General features: G+C 26.5%; 1 protein-coding gene across 3 annotated transcripts in view; it reads left to right on the top strand.

The window, feature by feature from the left end:
• The window catches only part of LOC107442492 (tyrosine-protein phosphatase non-receptor type 4), a 40,295-nt gene extending 25,430 nt beyond the window's left edge, over positions 1-14,865 (top strand). For all 3 annotated transcript variants that reach the window (XM_016056072.4, XM_016056073.5, XM_016056074.4), the window contains 7 exons: positions 528-595; positions 3,177-3,260; positions 4,067-4,258; positions 7,292-7,440; positions 9,056-9,191; positions 11,305-11,350; positions 14,167-14,865. In XM_016056072.4, coding sequence (XP_015911558.1) covers positions 528-595; positions 3,177-3,260; positions 4,067-4,258; positions 7,292-7,440; positions 9,056-9,191; positions 11,305-11,350; positions 14,167-14,210 — 719 coding nt within the window. In that variant the 3' untranslated portion in view covers positions 14,211-14,865. The remainder of the gene's footprint in view (positions 1-527; positions 596-3,176; positions 3,261-4,066; positions 4,259-7,291; positions 7,441-9,055; positions 9,192-11,304; positions 11,351-14,166) is intronic.
• The last annotated feature ends 4,720 nt before the right edge of the window (positions 14,866-19,585 follow it).

Below are 19,585 nucleotides of genomic sequence, written 5' to 3'. Positions count from 1 at the left end.
CTTCTTATAGTCAAAATTTTAGATTTTTTTTCATCCCTTTCCAAGTGATTTTTCAAAGTCTTATATTTTTAATATATGAAATCATGTGATGCATTCAATGTATACATTTGATAGAAAAAAGTTCTTGTTTTTTTTTTTTCAGTTTTATTAAAGGGAATATCTTTTTCAAACATTCTTCTTATTTATATTTAAATAGTTATAAATATAAGTTAAGTAATTTATAGGGAAAATATATTGATTTAAAGGGACCTATTTTGTATTGAATGAAAAGTATTATTAAAATTATTAAGTAACTTATTTCTTTTCCTTTTTTTCATAAAAAAAAAAAATATTTGATTTTGAATTTTTTGTATATGACAATGTGGATTTTTCTAAATTAATACTAAAGCTTAAAGTATCAGTGAGTTTATTATTTAGATGCTACAATGATTTTTTTTTTATCATCTATAGAATTAGTATATTATAGAATTGTATTTGTTTTTTTTTTTTTACATTTGTTAATTGATTTCATTGTCTTTTAAACATAGATGACAGTTCCAGGGTTATTTTAAAAGAATCACCTACTGGAGATTATATCAATGCTTCATTCGTCCATGTAAGTAGATGTACATGTTTAAGCATTGAATATTTTATTTTACTTTACAACAAATAAAAGTAATTTCCTTGTGAAATACATCATCAAGATGATTTTTGTTACAATTGCTTTTAAAAGAACAATGAGTTAGGACAAGTTTTTTTTTAAATGACCATGAAGTTTTAAAATACTAAATAATAGAATAAAGTGTTTTTTAATTTTGTCCTAAAAAAACTTTAAAACTTCTTTTTTTTTTCCATTATAGTAAAACTATAATGGAAAAAAAAGAGAAGTTTTAAAATTTTTATATTTTTAATATTGAATATTTATATTTATAATATAATATTAGTTAACTTTAAAAATTTTTTACTCTAAAATATTTTTCTGAAATTTTAGTAATTATCAATTGTTATAAAAAAAAAAATTGCTGCTAGTTTTGCTCTTATTTTTCTATTAAAGTACATATTTTTGTACAAATTCTTAGCTGTTATTTATGTACACAAAAATTAACATATCATTAATACTATTAATTATACTGTAATAAGAAACTGTAATACAGTTGAAATACATTTAAATTCTGTTCTCGTGAAAGAAGAAAATTCTCACCATAAAATTGAGATAAGAGTTATGCTTGACTTTTGGGTTGGAAATTCAATCTTCACCTCTAATAGGTCACCACTTTAATCAGCTTTGGAAAACATTTGGCTCTTTCTTAGAGATTAAACAAACCTAGTATTTAGTAGATGATTATATTTTTTTCTTGCATTAGGAACACTCTGTATGATTCGGAAACTGAACAAACTTAATTAAGCTACAGTGAAACCTCTCGGGAGTGACCACTTTCTGTTTCACAGTAAAATGGTCATTAATGGAGGTTGGGCATTTTTAGGGGTTACCTCCATTGTCTTACCTCTAAAATTTTATCAAAGGTAAACGATTTTTTGCAAGCTATTTTAATTTTACTCAGTATCATTTTTTGGTGCGAAAAAGCCACTTGTGTTTGTTTCATGAAAAACAGATCGATAAATAAAATTTATCATCAATAAAAATGACCCCTGTTAAAATTATTATGTGTAAAACAAATTTACCAATTATGATTGATTGAGCTATTTTAAATAAATAAGCAATAATGTTTTGTTTAAGTTTGCATTTAATTGTATATCATAAAAATTAGTTTGCTTGAAAAAATGAGAGATTTATTTGTTTGATAGGCTTAATTTTTTCTAAAATTACTTTTTTGTATAACTTAACTTTCCAACTCTAAAAATAAATCATTGATAGCATCGTCTTTAGTGCATTTTGTCCGCAACATAAAGTTATTCGATATCTTTTAGAGAACGTCAAAAAGAGCTCTCTAAATAAGAGCCACTCACAAATATTTTGAACATATTTCAATCTATTCAGTGTTTTGTTAATATTTTTTGTTTTGATATTTTTATGTGTTTCCTTTTTTGAATTTTTCCGCATTTGGTACGGAGGTTTCCTCGCTCACTGGAAGAGGTTTTGATGGCCTCTACTAAAGGTTTTATTCCAGACAAAGTCTATGAAAAAAATTCGGTGCCTCCCAAAAGTGGTCGTAAATAGATGAGGTCACTACTCAGTGTGTGATCTTTCCTGGAGGTTTCATTGTACTTTAATTTCAAGTCCAGACAAGCCATACTCAACCCAAAATACGGCAAAAAAAATTTATCACTTTAAAAGTCAAGAAAGGAGTAAAAAAAAATTGTGTTATGTTAATAAATTCCATGCTAGGAATTTTATATGAGTATTTTTTTTTTTTTTAAATTAACCATTTCATCTAACCTACTTCACTTCACCTAGTTATTTTCATTTCTGCATTACTTCAATTTCAAAGTAGAGCTTTACTAATTTCAGTGACAGGAGAAAAAATAATAAATTGTAGTTATCTTCTACTAAATATTTGCTTAGGAAACGATAACTGCAAATTTTTTTGAATGAAAAAATGATCCCCTAAAAGAAAGCCGAGGTGTTTGCCATTTACTTTTAATGCTTTTTAAAATGCTTTCTATTTATGCTATTATTTACTTTTACAATATTTAAGAAGTCCCTTTCTCATCAAGAAGTGTAAACTATTTTAAATTTCTGAGGAAGACAGAGATATTTTTACGGAGGGAAAAAATCAATGTACTGTGAACAGCATGCAAATTAGTGTTCAGTTCTGTTTTTTTTTTAAGTGTTAAGTAGCATTACAATACAAGTAATACTATTTCTGTTTTAATTTATGAAATTGTTTTATTTAGTTAGTAAGTTCTCTGTATAGAAAACCATTTGTTCTGTTATTAGATCGGGTAATAATGGTTTGGGTAAATTTCAACTCAAACCATCATAAAGTTAAAGAGTTTTACTTAACAATCTAATAATATACTGTTTCTTTATGACTTCAAAATCTGATGTTTCATATTTATAGGAGAATTAAATTTTTCTTATACATAAAAAATTTTTTGGCATTTTATTATTGATGTTATAAAATTTTTCTTCAAAATCTATCAATTTTAAAATTGCTATTGCTTGTTTAAAAAAAAAAAAAAAGAACAATTTTTGATATACAATTAATTATTTATTCACTTATTTTTCGTTTTAGATGCCACTACCTCATCCAAGAAAGCCAAATGAGTATATTGCTGCGCAAGGACCTCTTCCTGAAACCTGTAATGATTTTTGGCAGGTAAGTAAATATTTGGTGCTTTTTCATTGGCAATATCTGGCTCCTGTAAATATTATTACAGTGTCTATTCAAAAACTTGGAAAATGAGGAATTTAAAATTGGCACTGTAACTCATAGGAAAAACTATAATACTTGTCTTCAAACTGACAAAGAAATCTCTCCTTTTGTATTGTAAGAATCTAGTCAAAGTTATTACTATACTGCTTTTGGGTGCATGCTGTGTGTAGTTTTCTTATTTGTATGTTAAACTTTAATATTTTGTGTGATATAGTTTACAGCTTACACTATGAATAACATCTTGAAAACTGAAGTAATGCTGAATGAATTGTTAAAAACAATTCTTTCTATAAAAATATAAATAGGTGTACATTTTACAAAATCTTGGTAATTAGATTTTACAATTGTTAAGTAAATAATAAGGGAAGTTTTTAATAATAAGGAAAGTATAACTATATTCCTTAACTTTTGATCCCATATTTTAAAAAAATAGAGTATGGATTAGTATTAACCAAGCAAAGTTCTCTATACAACCTAAAATTGTTTATTCTATTGAAATTATTAGGACTATACTCTTATACAACATAAGAGAATTTTGACATATTTTGGAAATGTTACCTTAAAGCTTAATATTTTGCCTGCTTCTATCTTATAACTATAAGAGAATAAATTAAAGGAATTCTGTTCTATTGCTTTTAAGACAATTAACTAATTCATACAGAATAATGATTACTTTTAATTTAATGTCAAGTCTTATATTTTAAAATTTAATAATTTAAATAAATAAAGAATTATTTTTCTTTTTTTAGTTGGTGTGGGAACAAAACTGTCGCATCATAGTCATGGTTACCACTCTTAAAGAGAGAAACCGTGTTAAGTGTCATCAGTACTGGCCTGATTTATATGAATCTTCTACATATAATGACATGCAAGTAACTTGTTTTAGTGAAACCTCTTCTACAGCTGGCATCACAAGAGATTTTTTAATTAGCAATCAAAAGGTATTAAGTTATTGTAAAGTTATAGAACAAAATAGTTTTTTTAAAGTAATGGTAACCTTAGTAGGTTTTTCTCTTATAGTAGGGGTTCTTCATGAAAATAGTTTGATTGGAAAGAAATTGTCTGTTGATAAATTAAATATTCATTCTTAAATTACTCAACTCTTCCTTTTTATAATAATTTCTCTTTCCTACCAATTTTTTATGCACTATAATTCTCAGTTCCACTAATATATAAACTAATGTGCTTATTAATAAGGAAATATCTGTTAAAATAGTCAACTCACATGTTTTGAATTGTTATTGGCAATGACACATTTGAAAAATTAATATTGTGAAGTCAAATATCATATATAGTTACTAAATTTGTTTAATATAAATTGCAAATCATTCTTCAAAAAATTTTAGGCTATATACAAATAAAATAACATAGATAGTTTTAAAATATTTTTGATGCATTGGTATGAATCAAGTAACTGTAAAGCTCTGGTGGAAATTAGATTAAGAATATTCTTTTTGACACTATCATTTCTACATAAAATTATGAAAAGTGAAATTATTTTGTGCTATTAAAAAAAGAACAAAACAGGTTATACCTCAAGCTATTCTCAAAATTTATTCTTTTCAAATTTAAGTATGATTCCATATTTTATTTAATGAAAAAAAGCATGCTCAATAAGTTTAAATCGAATATCGCTTTAATCACATATGTTTTTCGATTTACTTTGGTTTTTAATGACAAAAATAATCTATATTCTTTTAATTTTTATCTGTTTAATGCTAATTGCTTATCGGAAACAAAGCATTCATCATCGATATGACTCAAATTGCTCCTGGTACCATTTCTTAAAATGAACTGAGAAATGGAATGTACTAAAAATAATAGTTATCAAAGTTTAAAAAAAAAAAAAAAAAAAACAGAAAATTCACATCATTCTATTATTATAGTTAATGTAAATTATTTCTCTAAATACTTGAATTATTATCATTCCTCTCTTGATAACTTAGTAAAATAATTTTTCTTGCAAAATCACAATTTATATTTTAATCACAATTTATGTTTTAATGTCTTGCAAAATAATTTTGTGTGCCCTTAAAAAACTTCTGATTGCAGTACACAAAATAAAAAATTTAACGCTCTAAATTACTTTTTATTGAATAATTAGATTTGATAATAAATTAATGATTTGAGAGCATTGCTTTTAATATGGTAATCAATTAGAGCGGATGATATTTTAAGTTATGAAATCAGGCTCAAAAACATACTTTCTCTGAATAAACAATCCTTTTTTATTAAAACTGATTTATGATCTTGAACCTCAAGATATGACGAGTATTCACAAACTGGGAAATATAATCCAAGGAGATAAAAGCAGGAGAGAAATCAAAAGTTTTAGACCCTTCAATGTTAATTTCACTTAATGCATATTTTAAAATATATATTGTGAAGTTTTTAAGGTTCCCAAAATAATTTTGCTCATAATTAGGAAATTCTATCTAGATGCAGTTCCATGTAATCAATATTTTTTAATAATTGTTTATTACTTTTTATTAATTCATTTAATATTAGTCGAAAAAAAATTTAATTATAAGGGATGCAAATCTTTACTTCATTTTAAAAAATGTAATTTCAAATTAGGAAATTAAAAATTTGAACAAAATCAGTCAAATAGCACTTGAAATCAAATTTTAAATATATAACTTTTTAAACGTTACATTAAAAAAAAATATCATTTCAGAAACTATTTGACCGATTTCATTCAAATTTTGTATTTTTCCATTTAAACTTACATTCGCAAAAATAATATTAAAACTTGCATACCTTACAAATCAATTTTTTAAATAACTTAATGTATGGTTATTAAAAATTATTTTTTACATTGAATTATCTTTGGCTAGAAGGATTTTATATTTACATGCAAAAGTTTTTTGATTTGTTTAAAAACTTTGAGAGATATAGTAAAATACACAAAAAGTGAAATTAACATTAAGGGGTCCAAACTATCAACTGTTCTGCCTAAACTATTAGCACTATATTTTCCAGATTGTGGATATGATTCCAAAAGAAAGGTATGTTTATTCAGAGAAAGTACGTTTTTGTGTCTGATTTCATAACTTAAAATATAATTAGCTGTAATTGATTAGCATGTTAAGGGTAAGGCCCTCAAACCATTATTATTTGGTCTTAGTATATAATAAGCCAATCATTAGAGCATAAGTTATACAGGGTGTTCCTTTTCTTTTTTTTTTGCTCGTCACTATGAATGTTTTTCCTCACACATTAATATGTTTTATTGTTTTCCTATCGAATCCTATAATAGGAAAGTTGGTTTTTAATATTTGAAATTAATGAATAAAAACTTATGTTTTGATGTTAAACAATTGCATTGATAATTGTAAATAGTTTCCAGACAGTAGTAAATGTGAGCAAATAAAAAAAAATCCATTTTAAGAAATTCTACTACCAAAATTAAAAGTGATCTCCAGATGTAAGTATTTTAAGCCACGTTTAAAAAACCACGTATCTCTACTTGGGAAACTCGTTCTTTGTATTGAATAGTTTTACTGGAATGGTTTAAAAAACTGATCCTTTTTTGTGAAAAACAAACTATACACATCAAATTGACTGTTTTAGTATTAATAGAAGAAGCTGATAGTTTTGATTTTATGTTGTTTCTTCTGTGCATTCATTAGTGCATTAAGTATGACCCACATTGTCACTTCTGCTGAAATTACATTATTATTATCTCTATGTTATAAGTTTGTTATTATTATTATTTATTTATTTATTTTTTTTTTTTTTTTTGCAAACTCTATAATTTTCTTTAAAAAGCCATAAACATGTTTGTTGAGAACATTTTTGGTATTATTTTGATAGATTTTTTGCACAAAATAATAGTTTTTGATATGAACATAAATACATAAAAACTCCCTTGCGTTTAAAAGTTATTTTTAAGCATGCATTTTAATAAAAATAGAAAATGATTTTATTTTGAGGTGTTTATAAATTCTGACAATTAAACTTTGTTTCAACAGACAAATGAAGAGCGTCATGTGACTCAATTACAGTACATTAATTGGCCAGATCATGGAGTACCTGAAGACTTCTCAAACTTCTTAGAATTTATTCAACAGTTACGAGATTTGAGGCGGGATGCAGGTGGAATTGTAGCAGTTCACTGCAGGTAATTAATTCTTGCCATAACTTGGGGTCCAACGTCAATGTATTCAAATAATAACACAATTTTGTTAATGACCACTGATAATTTATAAACACCAAATTAAAAATTTATTCCAAATTTGAAACAAAAGAAAATAATAAACTTATTAAGCATAACTGTTTACCTGTAATTAAGGCAAAACCAGTTCTTTATTAATTGGCCGAACAGAAAATTAAAATTACCTGAAATATCTTTGATCACCTCTAATTTTAATTCAAATGAGCTATATTAATAACAAATAGGGGCACTTCCAATTGTTTAAAAAAAAAGTTTAATTTTAGAGAATTCTCTAAAAGTTTAATCTGATTTAAGCCATGTTATATTCAACAAAATTTCCAATAAGTTAAATTCTCCAATATAAATGCTTTTTTAAAATGTAATACAGGATTAGCACTAACAAATGACCAGATTTTAAATATTTATATTCCCGTACCTGTGACATCTATCAATATAAGTGGTACACAAAATTAAAGAAAAATACACTGCTTTTTTTCCCTCGTTGATCAATAAATGGCTGGCTGTTCAATCAATGGATAAATCCCCTTCCAGTAACTTAATAAACGTAGAACTCGTCATAGTTTATGTACCTACACCACAATGATGAGCTATATTTGTCATGCAACTAAAGTTACTGTTGAATTTGATGATAAATAGCTTTCAAATTTCTAATGTACTAAATCTGATAGCACTTTTAAGTTTTTTACATAAAAATTAATAGGTTTTTACGTACAAAATATATTATTATTAAATCTTCTTACCAGAATGGGTTAAAGGATAAGCTTTGACACATTTGGAATAGATGTATGGGTGACAAGGTTTTTCTCTTCATCACATGACCACCAAGATTCCTGAACCCTTTGCCATGATTTTTTTTATCTTCATGGGATTAAGTCCAAGACTAATGACATTGTTTATGAACCATCAATACCAAAAACACAGCAAAAATTTAAAGAACACATTTGTGCAACATTAGGAACCATTGACAATGTGAAACGAACTTGATGTTTGTTACAAGAGTCAAACATTGAACATATGTTTCGTTACCATTTATTATGTTACGTGTAAGTTTGAAAACTATTAAGATTTTAAATCCTGTCATTTTTTGTGTTTATGCTGTATTAATATTAAGGAAAGTAAATAAATGTTTCCCTTTTTCTTTGAAGCAAAAGCATGTAAAAAAATATTTATTTTCTGAACATTTTACACATTAAGACTCATAAATTGATCTGCACTATATCATAATCTGAATTTTTAGCGAATATTACCATTGTAATTGTAATTCAATATTAACTGTCCTTACAATTGCAATTGAAATTGTAATTAATAAGTATAGTTACTAGTAATCAATTATACTTTGCAAAATCTTGGTATAGTTAACTTTGATTCCAGTCTTAACATTCAAACCAACTCAACATTCTAAAATCCAACATATTTATTCAAGAGGTTGTTTTAAAATCTCTTTTCAAGCTATTTCTTTATAAATTAATTACTATGTATAAATATGAAACCCTTTCTTTTTAAACATGCTTTGAAATTTGTGTTTAAATTTTAAAAACTATTATTTCTCTTGCGCATTTAGTGCCGGAGTAGGAAGAACGGGGGTGCTCATACTAATGGAAACGGCTTTAGGTTATATGGATGCTGATGAACCAATATATCCTCTGGAATTTGTCCAAAAGATGAGAGATCAGAGAGTGATGATGGTACAAACAGTGGTAAGTATTCTTAAAAAATAACTGGCATTTTCTTTTTAGTGGCACAATTAAATTTTTCTTTTAAAAATATATTAAGTTCAATATTTATTTAGTTGAAACAAGCTATAATTTCATTAAATATTTGAATGGAATGTTCCACATAAATATAATGATCTACTGTATAAGAACCTGATATTTTATTTGACTTTTTAAATTCTATTAATATCTTTGAAAACATTCCTTTTTGTAATAGTAATTATCATATTATGAACACTGGTATCAATCAATTTTACCTTATTTTAAAACATAAAGAATTAATTCTTTTTTCAAATGTTAAAGTATTTTTTTTGGTTCTATGAATTATATTTTGGGGAATCATTATTTCCAATCTTGTTATCTTTTCAACTTCTATTTTTGCTTCTGACTTGATTTATTACACTAGCTTGTATAAAAAAACATTGCTATAACATTTTTTCAATGGTAATTCAGTTATTTTTATAACAGATAATGAAAAACTCTACAAATTTAATGAACAAGAATTTAATCTAATGTTGCATAACACTTTCCAAATGTTCCATTAATTTTCACCAAACTAATCAAAATGTACTTCAACTCTTAGCTTACTAATAAAAACTTAAAATCATTTCATATTTCATAAAACTAGGCTATTAAAATAATGATAATGTATTTATTTCTTTTTCAAGCCATAATGTTAATAAAAATCTAAAATATTTATTTCAAGTCAATTTATTATTATTATTATATTGTTATCATTTATGTAATATATATAATTTTCTATTATTTATAAACAAGTGAATAAATGTATTTGTTTTAAATTTAATTCATTTGCTGCTGAAAGTCTTGATTTATTTATACAACTCTTTTGGTAAAATGGATTGTTTCATAATTAAAATAATTCACGGCAGCTTAAAAGTTTATAGAATATTTCTAATCCAAGATAAGTATGCAATTGTTTTGAAAAACATTTCATTTATTAGTCCACTAAATGTTTTGTAAAAAAAATTACTATGCAATTGATGAAAGTTCACATTTTTAAAATGAATTTAGTTTTAATCTTAAAAAAATAGTGAGCATAATCGAGCATTGGTCTCTCCAATTATTTGCTCTAATCTTTTTGCATCATTGCTTTGCTAGAAAAGAACTTCAAATGAAAAAATTAACAACATTTATCAGATCAAAATTGATCAAAAATGATAGCTGCAAAAAAATTTTGAATATAAAAATGATAGCTGCAAAAAAATTTATTAAGAGTTTTCTTAAGTTACCAAATTTTAATGAAATATTTTTAGCTTTAATTATTCAGTAATTTCAGACCCCATTACCATTTTATGGGTCACACTCGCATAGTTTAAAGAAATCAATAAATTTTGATTCTATGTCCCAAATTTATTTTAAAATTTCCACACATTCATTGAGAAATGTAGACTTATTAAAAAAAAAAAATTTATTTCCAATATTTCTTTTTTTTTTTCATAAGGTGAAAAAAATTTCACAAATAGTGCTGGTCTAACCGTTGTATTACATATGTAATAATTATATAAATTTTGTGTGAATTTAAAATTAGTACTTTTAGTTAAATTATAAGATGTGTAATCTTAAAATTATTTCTTAAAAAAAATAACTAAATTTTTTTTATTGGTTTTGCAAGTTATCTTACTCAGTAGTATTTTGATTAATCGGTATGTCTATATAAGTCTTTGCAGTTTTCTGCATAGTAGAATGAGATAAAAATTAAAGTATCTGTTTTAAAAAATGTTAAGCAAAACCCATTTCTAAAAAGAAATCGGGCTAGTTCTCTCATTTTTATATTTAAACTAAATTATACCATTATTTTAAAATCGATATCATTTTACATACTAATTGTATTTCTACACATCAGGGTGGATAAAAAAAAACTTTAATATTCAAACTTGAATCTCAGGCCTCGTAAATTTTCTAAATCATTTTATTTTTAACATTTGTCATCAAAATTTAGCATTAAAGAAAAATTATTAAAATATATTGTGTTAAAATGTGGATATTTTGTAGTGATAGAAGAAAAAGAGGTTTTGGGTGAATATGTTTTGTTTAATTTTATTTTCTTTCTTTTAATAAACTTTTTCTTTTCATTTAGGTTCAGTACAAATTTATCTGTGAAGCTCTTTTAAAAGCATTTAATGGTAAGTTTAATTATTAGATTTGTTTTGTTTGTTTTTTTTTTAAGATATTGTTTATAGGTTAGTTTTGAAACATCAGTGGTCAAAAATATATGGCTGTCCAGACTAAAATGTAAAACTCCATATGTTTTTTATCTAAATGTTTATGATTTAAACATATGATGTTTTATAAAGTGGTCGATAATTTCTTTTATGACTTTTATCCATAAAGTTTCACTTTCTCGCTTTCCTTCTTCAGACAAATACACAGGGCTTCAATCGGTCATCATGGAGAACAGGGAAAACCTGACATTGCCAGGGAATTTTATTTTGACTCTAAAAAGTAGAGAATAGTCAGGGAAAATGTAATTCTTTTACAAATACCTGGAAAATGACCAGTCAGTAACAGTAATCAGTTAGTGAGATTCGATTTAAATAATTCTAACATCCATTAGAATTATTTGTTTTAAAATTTTCATATTTTAAGGAAACTTCCATGTTTCCATTCTCATTTTTCTGATTCAAGTTTTCCAATACAAAATTTAAAATATGGTCTGCATTCTTATTGAAATTTTCCTGATATGGGAGTAGTCAGGGAACCCTGATTACAGGAGCCGCTACCCAGAAAAGTCCTAGTGTTCTTTTATTTTGCCCACTTTTTTTTTTTTTTTTGCATTAGTACTAAGATAACAAAATGTACAGTATCATTATGTTACCTCAATTAAGACTTCCTAAAGCAATGGTGCGCAGATGTGTATGGAAACCCGAGGCTAACTCTTTGATTATATGCCTCTAAAAGGGAGTGTAATCACTACCTGAGGAAAATAGCTACCGTATATTCCGGCGCATAACGCGCACCCATAATTTCTAATAACTTTTTTTAAATTTTAAGATATACTCTGCGTATAATGCGCACGAAAATTTGGATTGTACATGTGCAATATCTCGTCTAGTATCAACAGATAACCAGAAAGCCTTTTAGTGTGGGACATGTTTAGGTCCCACCTTACAGATAATACAAAAAAATTGTTGAAAGAATGTAACACCGATATGGCAGTTATTCCGGGCGGAATGACACTATTAGTTCAGCCATTGGACGTATGCTTAAACAAATCATTTAAAGCCAGTTTAAAAAAAACAGTGGAACACTTGGATGTTAGAAGGCGAGAAAACCTTTACGAAAGGAGGACATATGCGTCATGCAAGTTTGGAAACAGTGTGCGATTGGATATTAAAAGCATGGGATGAAATTAAGCCTGAGATGGTTAGAAAATCATTCAAAAAATGCAGTATTTCAAATAATCTGGTCGGATCAGAAGATGGCTGTTTATTTATGGATGAGGGTAACACAGATGATGAAGACAAAACAGATTGTGATGACGTGCCTGAAGAAATAACGGAAGACGAATATAATGAACTATTAATGTAATAACGAAAATCAATAAAGTATATAGGTTAAGGTATGTTATTTCTTTAAAATAAAAGTATTTTTCTATAGTATTTAAATTTTTTTAATCTATAATTTTTTATATTAGGCATATACCGCGCACCCGTAAATTTCAATGTTATTTTTTGTATTGAAAGTGCGCATTATACGCCGGAATATACGGTAATTCAGATTTTTTTTTTTTTTTGAATAGGTAAAAAGGAACAATGAAATTAAAAATTCAAATGCATATTTCAAATTCATTTTTTTCATGCCTAAACTTTTTAAGGTAATAAGTTAAGTCCCTAAAACGTCTTTATTAATTTTGATTGAAATCTATATCTGTCATAAAAAATTTAACTTCATATTCTAAATGATAGTCAGAGATTTAAACTTTTATTGCCCTAAAGTCGTTAGTGTGGATGAATCCTTGGCTAAATGCCAGGACTGTAGCCCTCTTGTGACGATACTCTCGGCACATCCCTGTTCATAAAGTGATTTAAGTTTAGAGCATTATAGCTTTTTTAGACTCTTGTGCCACTAACCTACATTCAGTCAATCTATCAGATAGATTTATTGAATTCAGCTAATTGATTTAAGCAAGTCTCAATTTCAAGTATATGGCACCACATTGATAACACTTTTTTTGTTAATTGACATTATTTACAGCGGAAAAATAAATATTAGTCTAAATTCCTGATAAAGAACTACTTATCATACCTACCTAACTGCATAGCGAAATAAATTGAGAAAGTGAACTGTAAAAATGCTTGCACTGTGATTAACCATGGTAAATAGAATTCGTCAAATGATTTGAATAAGATAAGTTTGGAAACGGAAAACGCATATACTCAACACTGTGCTCTGGCTGGGACCAAATCTGAATGTTGAGTTCTTTTAGGTCATCTAAACTGTGATAATCTTTTCTATATTATGAATTACTCCCAAGGGGATAAAAACTTACTGCTTCCAAAGCTGTAGTATGAGTTTGTTTTATTACTGGTTTCAAAACTAAATTTGAATACCTAAACATACCATACCTTGGTCAGTTCTGCCTCTTAACTGTCCAAGACATGACCACCCCTGTCTTACCACTATTAAGTCAGTATTTTATCTTATTCCTTATTAGTTCTGCATTGCTTTTTATTCATCTTTTGAACTGTTCATTTTATCACTCTTTCTTGCCCACAGCCAAGCTCAATATAAAAAGGCCAAGAATTATAGTTTGTTATAAATTTAATATTTCTATACATTTTTGTAAAACTGTTGCCAAAATATTTTACCGTGATCTTAATTTAATAGAACTGGTATGAAAGTTTCAATGTATGTATAAGTTTCTCCGTAGTTGCAATTTATTGTGTATTACAGTATGAAATTATTATTTTAAAACTTGTTTTTTTTTTTTATATTATAGATCGATGCAAAATTCAAGAAGAAGGTGAAGAAGATAACCCTTAACTAGTTTTCTAGTAAAGAATCCAAGTCTTTCCATTGTGATGTAAAAAGTGCCCCAAGGTCCTAAATTTTGATATTTAGATTCGTTTCTTAGGAGACATCATTTGAGAATCATTAACTCTAATACCAATTTCAGCATGACTTTTTATGTTAATAGTGCTGCTAACCATCAAGAGAACACTCATTTCTACTTAAAAAGTTAATGTGACAAGTATCTAAAAAAAGGGGAACTTATCTTTTACTCCGCTATTACTGCACAATTGGCTGCTATGCAAAATCAGATAAGTAAATCAGATATTGATTCGATGAAATTTTCTAACTCTTAATCTTTATCAAAGTAATAAAAAAAAGGTACACATTAGTTTGTTATTAATAATCCTTAAACATTGAAAAAATGAGCAAATATTGTTAAGTTTGTCCCTACACATAAGCCATCTGATTGTTTTAGATTTGGTATGTGACATGTTTTATACTGTGAATTCACAATTAAACATTATGCAAATTCCCTGACATGAAGCCAGTGAAAGACTACAGAATTGTTGAAGCAATTGAAATCTTTTTAAGCTTAAAGAGTTTTAAAAAAAAAGTCCACTTGGTTAAAAAGATATTCTATCTTTAAAAGAAATAATTTATTGATCAATTTACTATAAAAAAATTTTACTATAAGATAAATTTTTGTTGTTTTTTTTCATTGAATTCAAAACTTATTTAAAGGATGCATTGAAAAATTTAAATCTGATTGGTGCTATTTAAGCAGTCTAGTCAAATATGATACAGTAGGAATGTTCTCAAAGTTTCTGAAAATAATAAATTTTGAATATTATTTTTGTAAAAATTTTATTCTGTTTTTAATAGTTTTTTCACAAACTTATTTGATTTAAAGATAAAAATATTTTATTATTAAATTAAGTATTATGACGTTCGCTTGAAACTATGAAATGGGTCATTCAAGAAATCACCAGTCAGGCAATTTCTCTGTCATTTTTGAAAAGTTAAAATCAATTTAGAGCATGCTCAACTAGCTCTAGGTCAGGGAACTTAATAATATTATAAAATTATTTTAAGAAAACTGTAATTTGTCACTGAAAAGTTTTGCTTTTGATTATTATTATGGGACTTGTGAAATAAAAAAATTTTCTCTGCTATTTTAATGTATAGATATAGTACTCCCATTTAAGTAAAAAATAATAAGTTCATAATAAAAACTAAAACTGCTGTCTATTCCTAAATGAATTATATCTTGTGATTAGTAACATGTTTAAAGATGTAATTTAGTTTCTTTTTTATCAATGTTGTCAGCAATAAAGAATCCCGTTTCAAGATTCTAAATAAGCTCTGACAAAAATAAATATATTTTAATTTTAGTAATTTTTTCTTCAGCATTTTCATATAAATGTAAGATGGTCATATTCCATTTTAAATCGTAAAGTCAATGTACAGTGTTGAAAATTTTAAATGCTCTGTAAAATTCATATTACGTTTAAAATTAATTGGAAATAAAAATATTTTAGTCTTAAATAAACTACATAAAACCTGTATTTTGTTACAATATCGTAATTGTTAAATTGCTGCCTGATTTAGTTAGAATTTAGTATATAGTATGAAGCATTTAAACTTCAATACATTCCTTAGCAACTTGCCCTTTAAAAATATAACCTAGAAGAGCTTAATAAGTTTTTACATCTCTTATATAATAAAGCTATAATTCCATTAAAGAAATATTGTTTTCCTCCTTTGTAATACCATTAAACTAATTAATAAAATAATAAATATATACCAGACAATCAATATCATTAATCTACATCTGATAGTTAAACAAAATAAAGAAAAGTAGGAAATATGAGTTATTTTGATTTTTATACAAGTACTTAACATAATGATGCCTAGACTTTGAACACTTATTTCTCATTTTTATTGTTTAAAAAGCATGTATAAGTTAATCCTTAAACCATAACTAAGAAATAAGCACATTTCACATGCTGTTAAATAAAATAGCAAATATGTATTAAATAATAAAATAAGAAAAATATTCATTCAGCTTGGTACAAAAATTCCAGCTAATTCTTTAACTAGCAATCTCGTTTTAAAGATGATGCATTTATTAGTGCAATTGTATAAATATCGAGTGTTTTTGTACAGTGTATCTTTCAAGCTTTCTTTTCATAAGTGCTATTTTTCCAACTTGAAAAAAAAATTAGAAAAAAAAACTATGAACATTTTTACAAACTGCTTTTTTATCTTTGTAAAGTAAAATGTCTCTACTAGGAGATAAAAAGTGTGTTATTTATTGTGTTAGTTATAGATAATAAAGCATTTTGAAATAAATATATTGTTTTCGTAATCTTGTGCTATACAATTTCTCACACAGAGCATATAAGCAGATCACAATGGCCTGCCACGATAGAAGGCTTTTAATCAGAGACTCTTGGTCAGTCTGTATCTATCCCGCAACAGCTACTCTAAAGTGTGCTATTCTTAATATTTCATTTATATTATATTACATTTAATTTAATTTAAAATTATTGCTTTTTATGTAGAGAATGCATTGATTTCAAAAGGTGCAGCTTTCCCCTAACCTCCACTTCCAACTATGTGGCTGCTTGAGAAAAAATGGCTACTACCTCTGTGATAAATGATGCAGTAGTACTTTATTTATGTCGCACTAGAACTGCACAATGGGATATTGATGACGGTCTTGGAAACATCCCTGAGGATGTTCCGAAGATATGCCATCACAATTTTTAACCTCTGCAGATGGGATGGCACCCTCATTTTGGTAGCCTGACTACCTGTGCGTGAAGTATTTCTCTTCATGATAGAACAATTTAACGAGGACTGATACTGTGCATCCTCAGTCCCTTCTCAGACTGATCAATGAGTCACCGACAGCGATGCTTGTCTTTGGAGTTCTACTAGGAACCGTATCTATGCGATCAATGCACTTTGGGATTGATAAATGATGTAAAATAAGTATAAAGATTATTTTAGAAAATTTTTGAACATTTGCATCGGTAAACCTATTTTGAAAACTTAATAAAATTAATTACTTTTGGTGGCACATAAAGCCTTTATCTTCTTTTGCCAGCTCACTCGGTCTTTTGCACAAGATCTTCCCTCTTCCCCATGTTAGTCCCCTTCCACCATTCGTCCCCATGTTAAGGCTACTGATGGTATTTTGTAGGAGGCATTCTCAATATGTGACCTATCAATTTCCATCTTTTTCTTTTTAAACTGATGGTGATTGGTTCTTGCCTATTTGTACTGTAGAATTCTGAATTTGTAATTCTATATCTACCTAGAGAATATTAATTCATTTTCCTAAGTCAAAATAACCAACTCCTTAAAAATAAGTATAGAGATTACTATACAAATATAACTACTGTATTTCATACAACATTTCCTTAATTGAAATTACAAATATTTTAAAGTCTTTGACCATGAGTCAAGCTTTAACATATTTTTTCACCAGATTTTACAACAAAAACAATTGCTAGTGCTACTTAAAAAAAACAAGGGAAAAAAAGCTATTCATTCGAAAATCTTTTTCTTTATGAAAACTACTACAATACTAAATAAAAAGGAATAACTTATTTACATGTTAACCTCATCAAGACACTTAGGGATTTTTGTTTTTAGCCTATCTTCACAGAATTAAGGGAAACTACGTATATTTAGTATTTTATTACGTATATTTACTACGTATGTAAATAAACTAATAGCTATTGGATATTATTTTTAACAGCTTGAATATATGCAAGAATAAACAAAACAAATATTTAAAGCTTTTATATCATACATATTTTATAAGTAGTAAAGGGTTAAAAACATATCCTCATGACATTAAACCTCAAATGGGTGGGCACAGAAGGAGTAAAATATATTTTTAATCATTGTTATGTTATTTTCAAAAATAAATTGGTAGTTGGTATTTACTATACTTGGCAGCATTTTACAGAATAAATAAATTTTAAAAAAAAGGTCTTACCAATCAGAATTGGTGAAATATAGCACACATTTTCTATTTTAGAAATTCAACAGATTTTTGTGACAAAATTATACCAACCAGCATTTCTAGAAAGGTAGTTAAGTACTGTGGGCCACGTTGTGGTTCAAAATAAATATCAGAATAACATTTTACAAAAAAATCAGGACATTTATTAGTACAATGCACATATATTTCATTTTCAAAAAATGGGCTACAAAAAGCTAAAACAATAAGTGTAATTTTCTTTTTTTAATTATCTACACCTAAAAGAAGGTAGGGGCAACACTTAATGTTTTCAAACAAAACTAAGATGGGAACAATTTAATCAAAAATGATTTTAAAAAATGAGATTTCACATGTATGTATATACTGTAAGAAATCTTGAACGTGAATTTTTTTACTCAGAAATAGATATCTATATATGAATTCTTTATATGTTATCCATTTTGCTGTTAAATGCTATTAGCAAAATTAGTTTTAAAAAAAACATCAAGAAAACAAAAATTCAACTTGAAAATCTAAGATATAGAGGAAAGAAAGCACTTAAGGATTTTTCTTTCTTCCAATGTTTATATCGAAATTAAACTTCATTAAAATATACTAAGTTGGTTTATATATAAACAAGCATTCTTTTTATTCTCACTTGTGCAACTTAAAACTCCAAATTGAATTGTAGAAAAACATATAAACATTAATAAATGTTTATCAAATTTCACGTACAGTGCAGAACCAGTTATCCGGAAATCGGAAAACCAAAAAACGGAACGAAATTCGATACATTTTCCGCCATTTTTAAAAAAATTAATTTTTTTCCTCATAAGATTTTAGGATTTTTCTTTCTTTTTTGAAAGATGTTTACCATACCATCATTTTAGAAATAATCATTACTGTATTACTTCATTGTTTTTTCTTCTTTTTAAGATTATTTCCAAATATTTTTTTTTTTTTTTAGTTGGGTTTAACAACAAAAAAAACGGCTTTTTGTAGCGATTCAGAAAACCGGAAAAATCAGTTATCCGGAATAGCGATGGTCCCGATCATTCCGGATAATCGGTTCCCTACTGTATTAACTGCCAAAAATGACCAACTGTTGTGAAAAAAAATAACAATGTTATGAAAAATGGATATCTTTCTATAGTTCGTGTAAAATTAATTAAAATACGTGAACATACATTGTTTAAATATGAATAATAGATCAATGTGATTTATCAGGACAATGAGGTTGAACAAGTTAGAATATTAATCTTAGTTGTCTCTAGATTTCAGTCTTTAAATGACTTAATCTAAGATGTTAAAAAAAGTTATCGGGTGTATAAAAACACTTCAATATTTTAAAACTATATTTTTAATTATAAATTATTTTCAAAAATATTCTAAAACAGAAAGGCGTAAA

This window comes from Parasteatoda tepidariorum, chromosome 2, assembly GCF_982258835.1.
Source record: "Parasteatoda tepidariorum strain Cologne lab strain chromosome 2, Ptep-v5.0, whole genome shotgun sequence".
Classification (NCBI taxonomy): Eukaryota; Metazoa; Arthropoda; class Arachnida; order Araneae; family Theridiidae; genus Parasteatoda; species Parasteatoda tepidariorum.
Note: the sequence above shows the minus strand (reverse complement) of the source record. Positions and strands in the feature narration are given on the sequence as shown.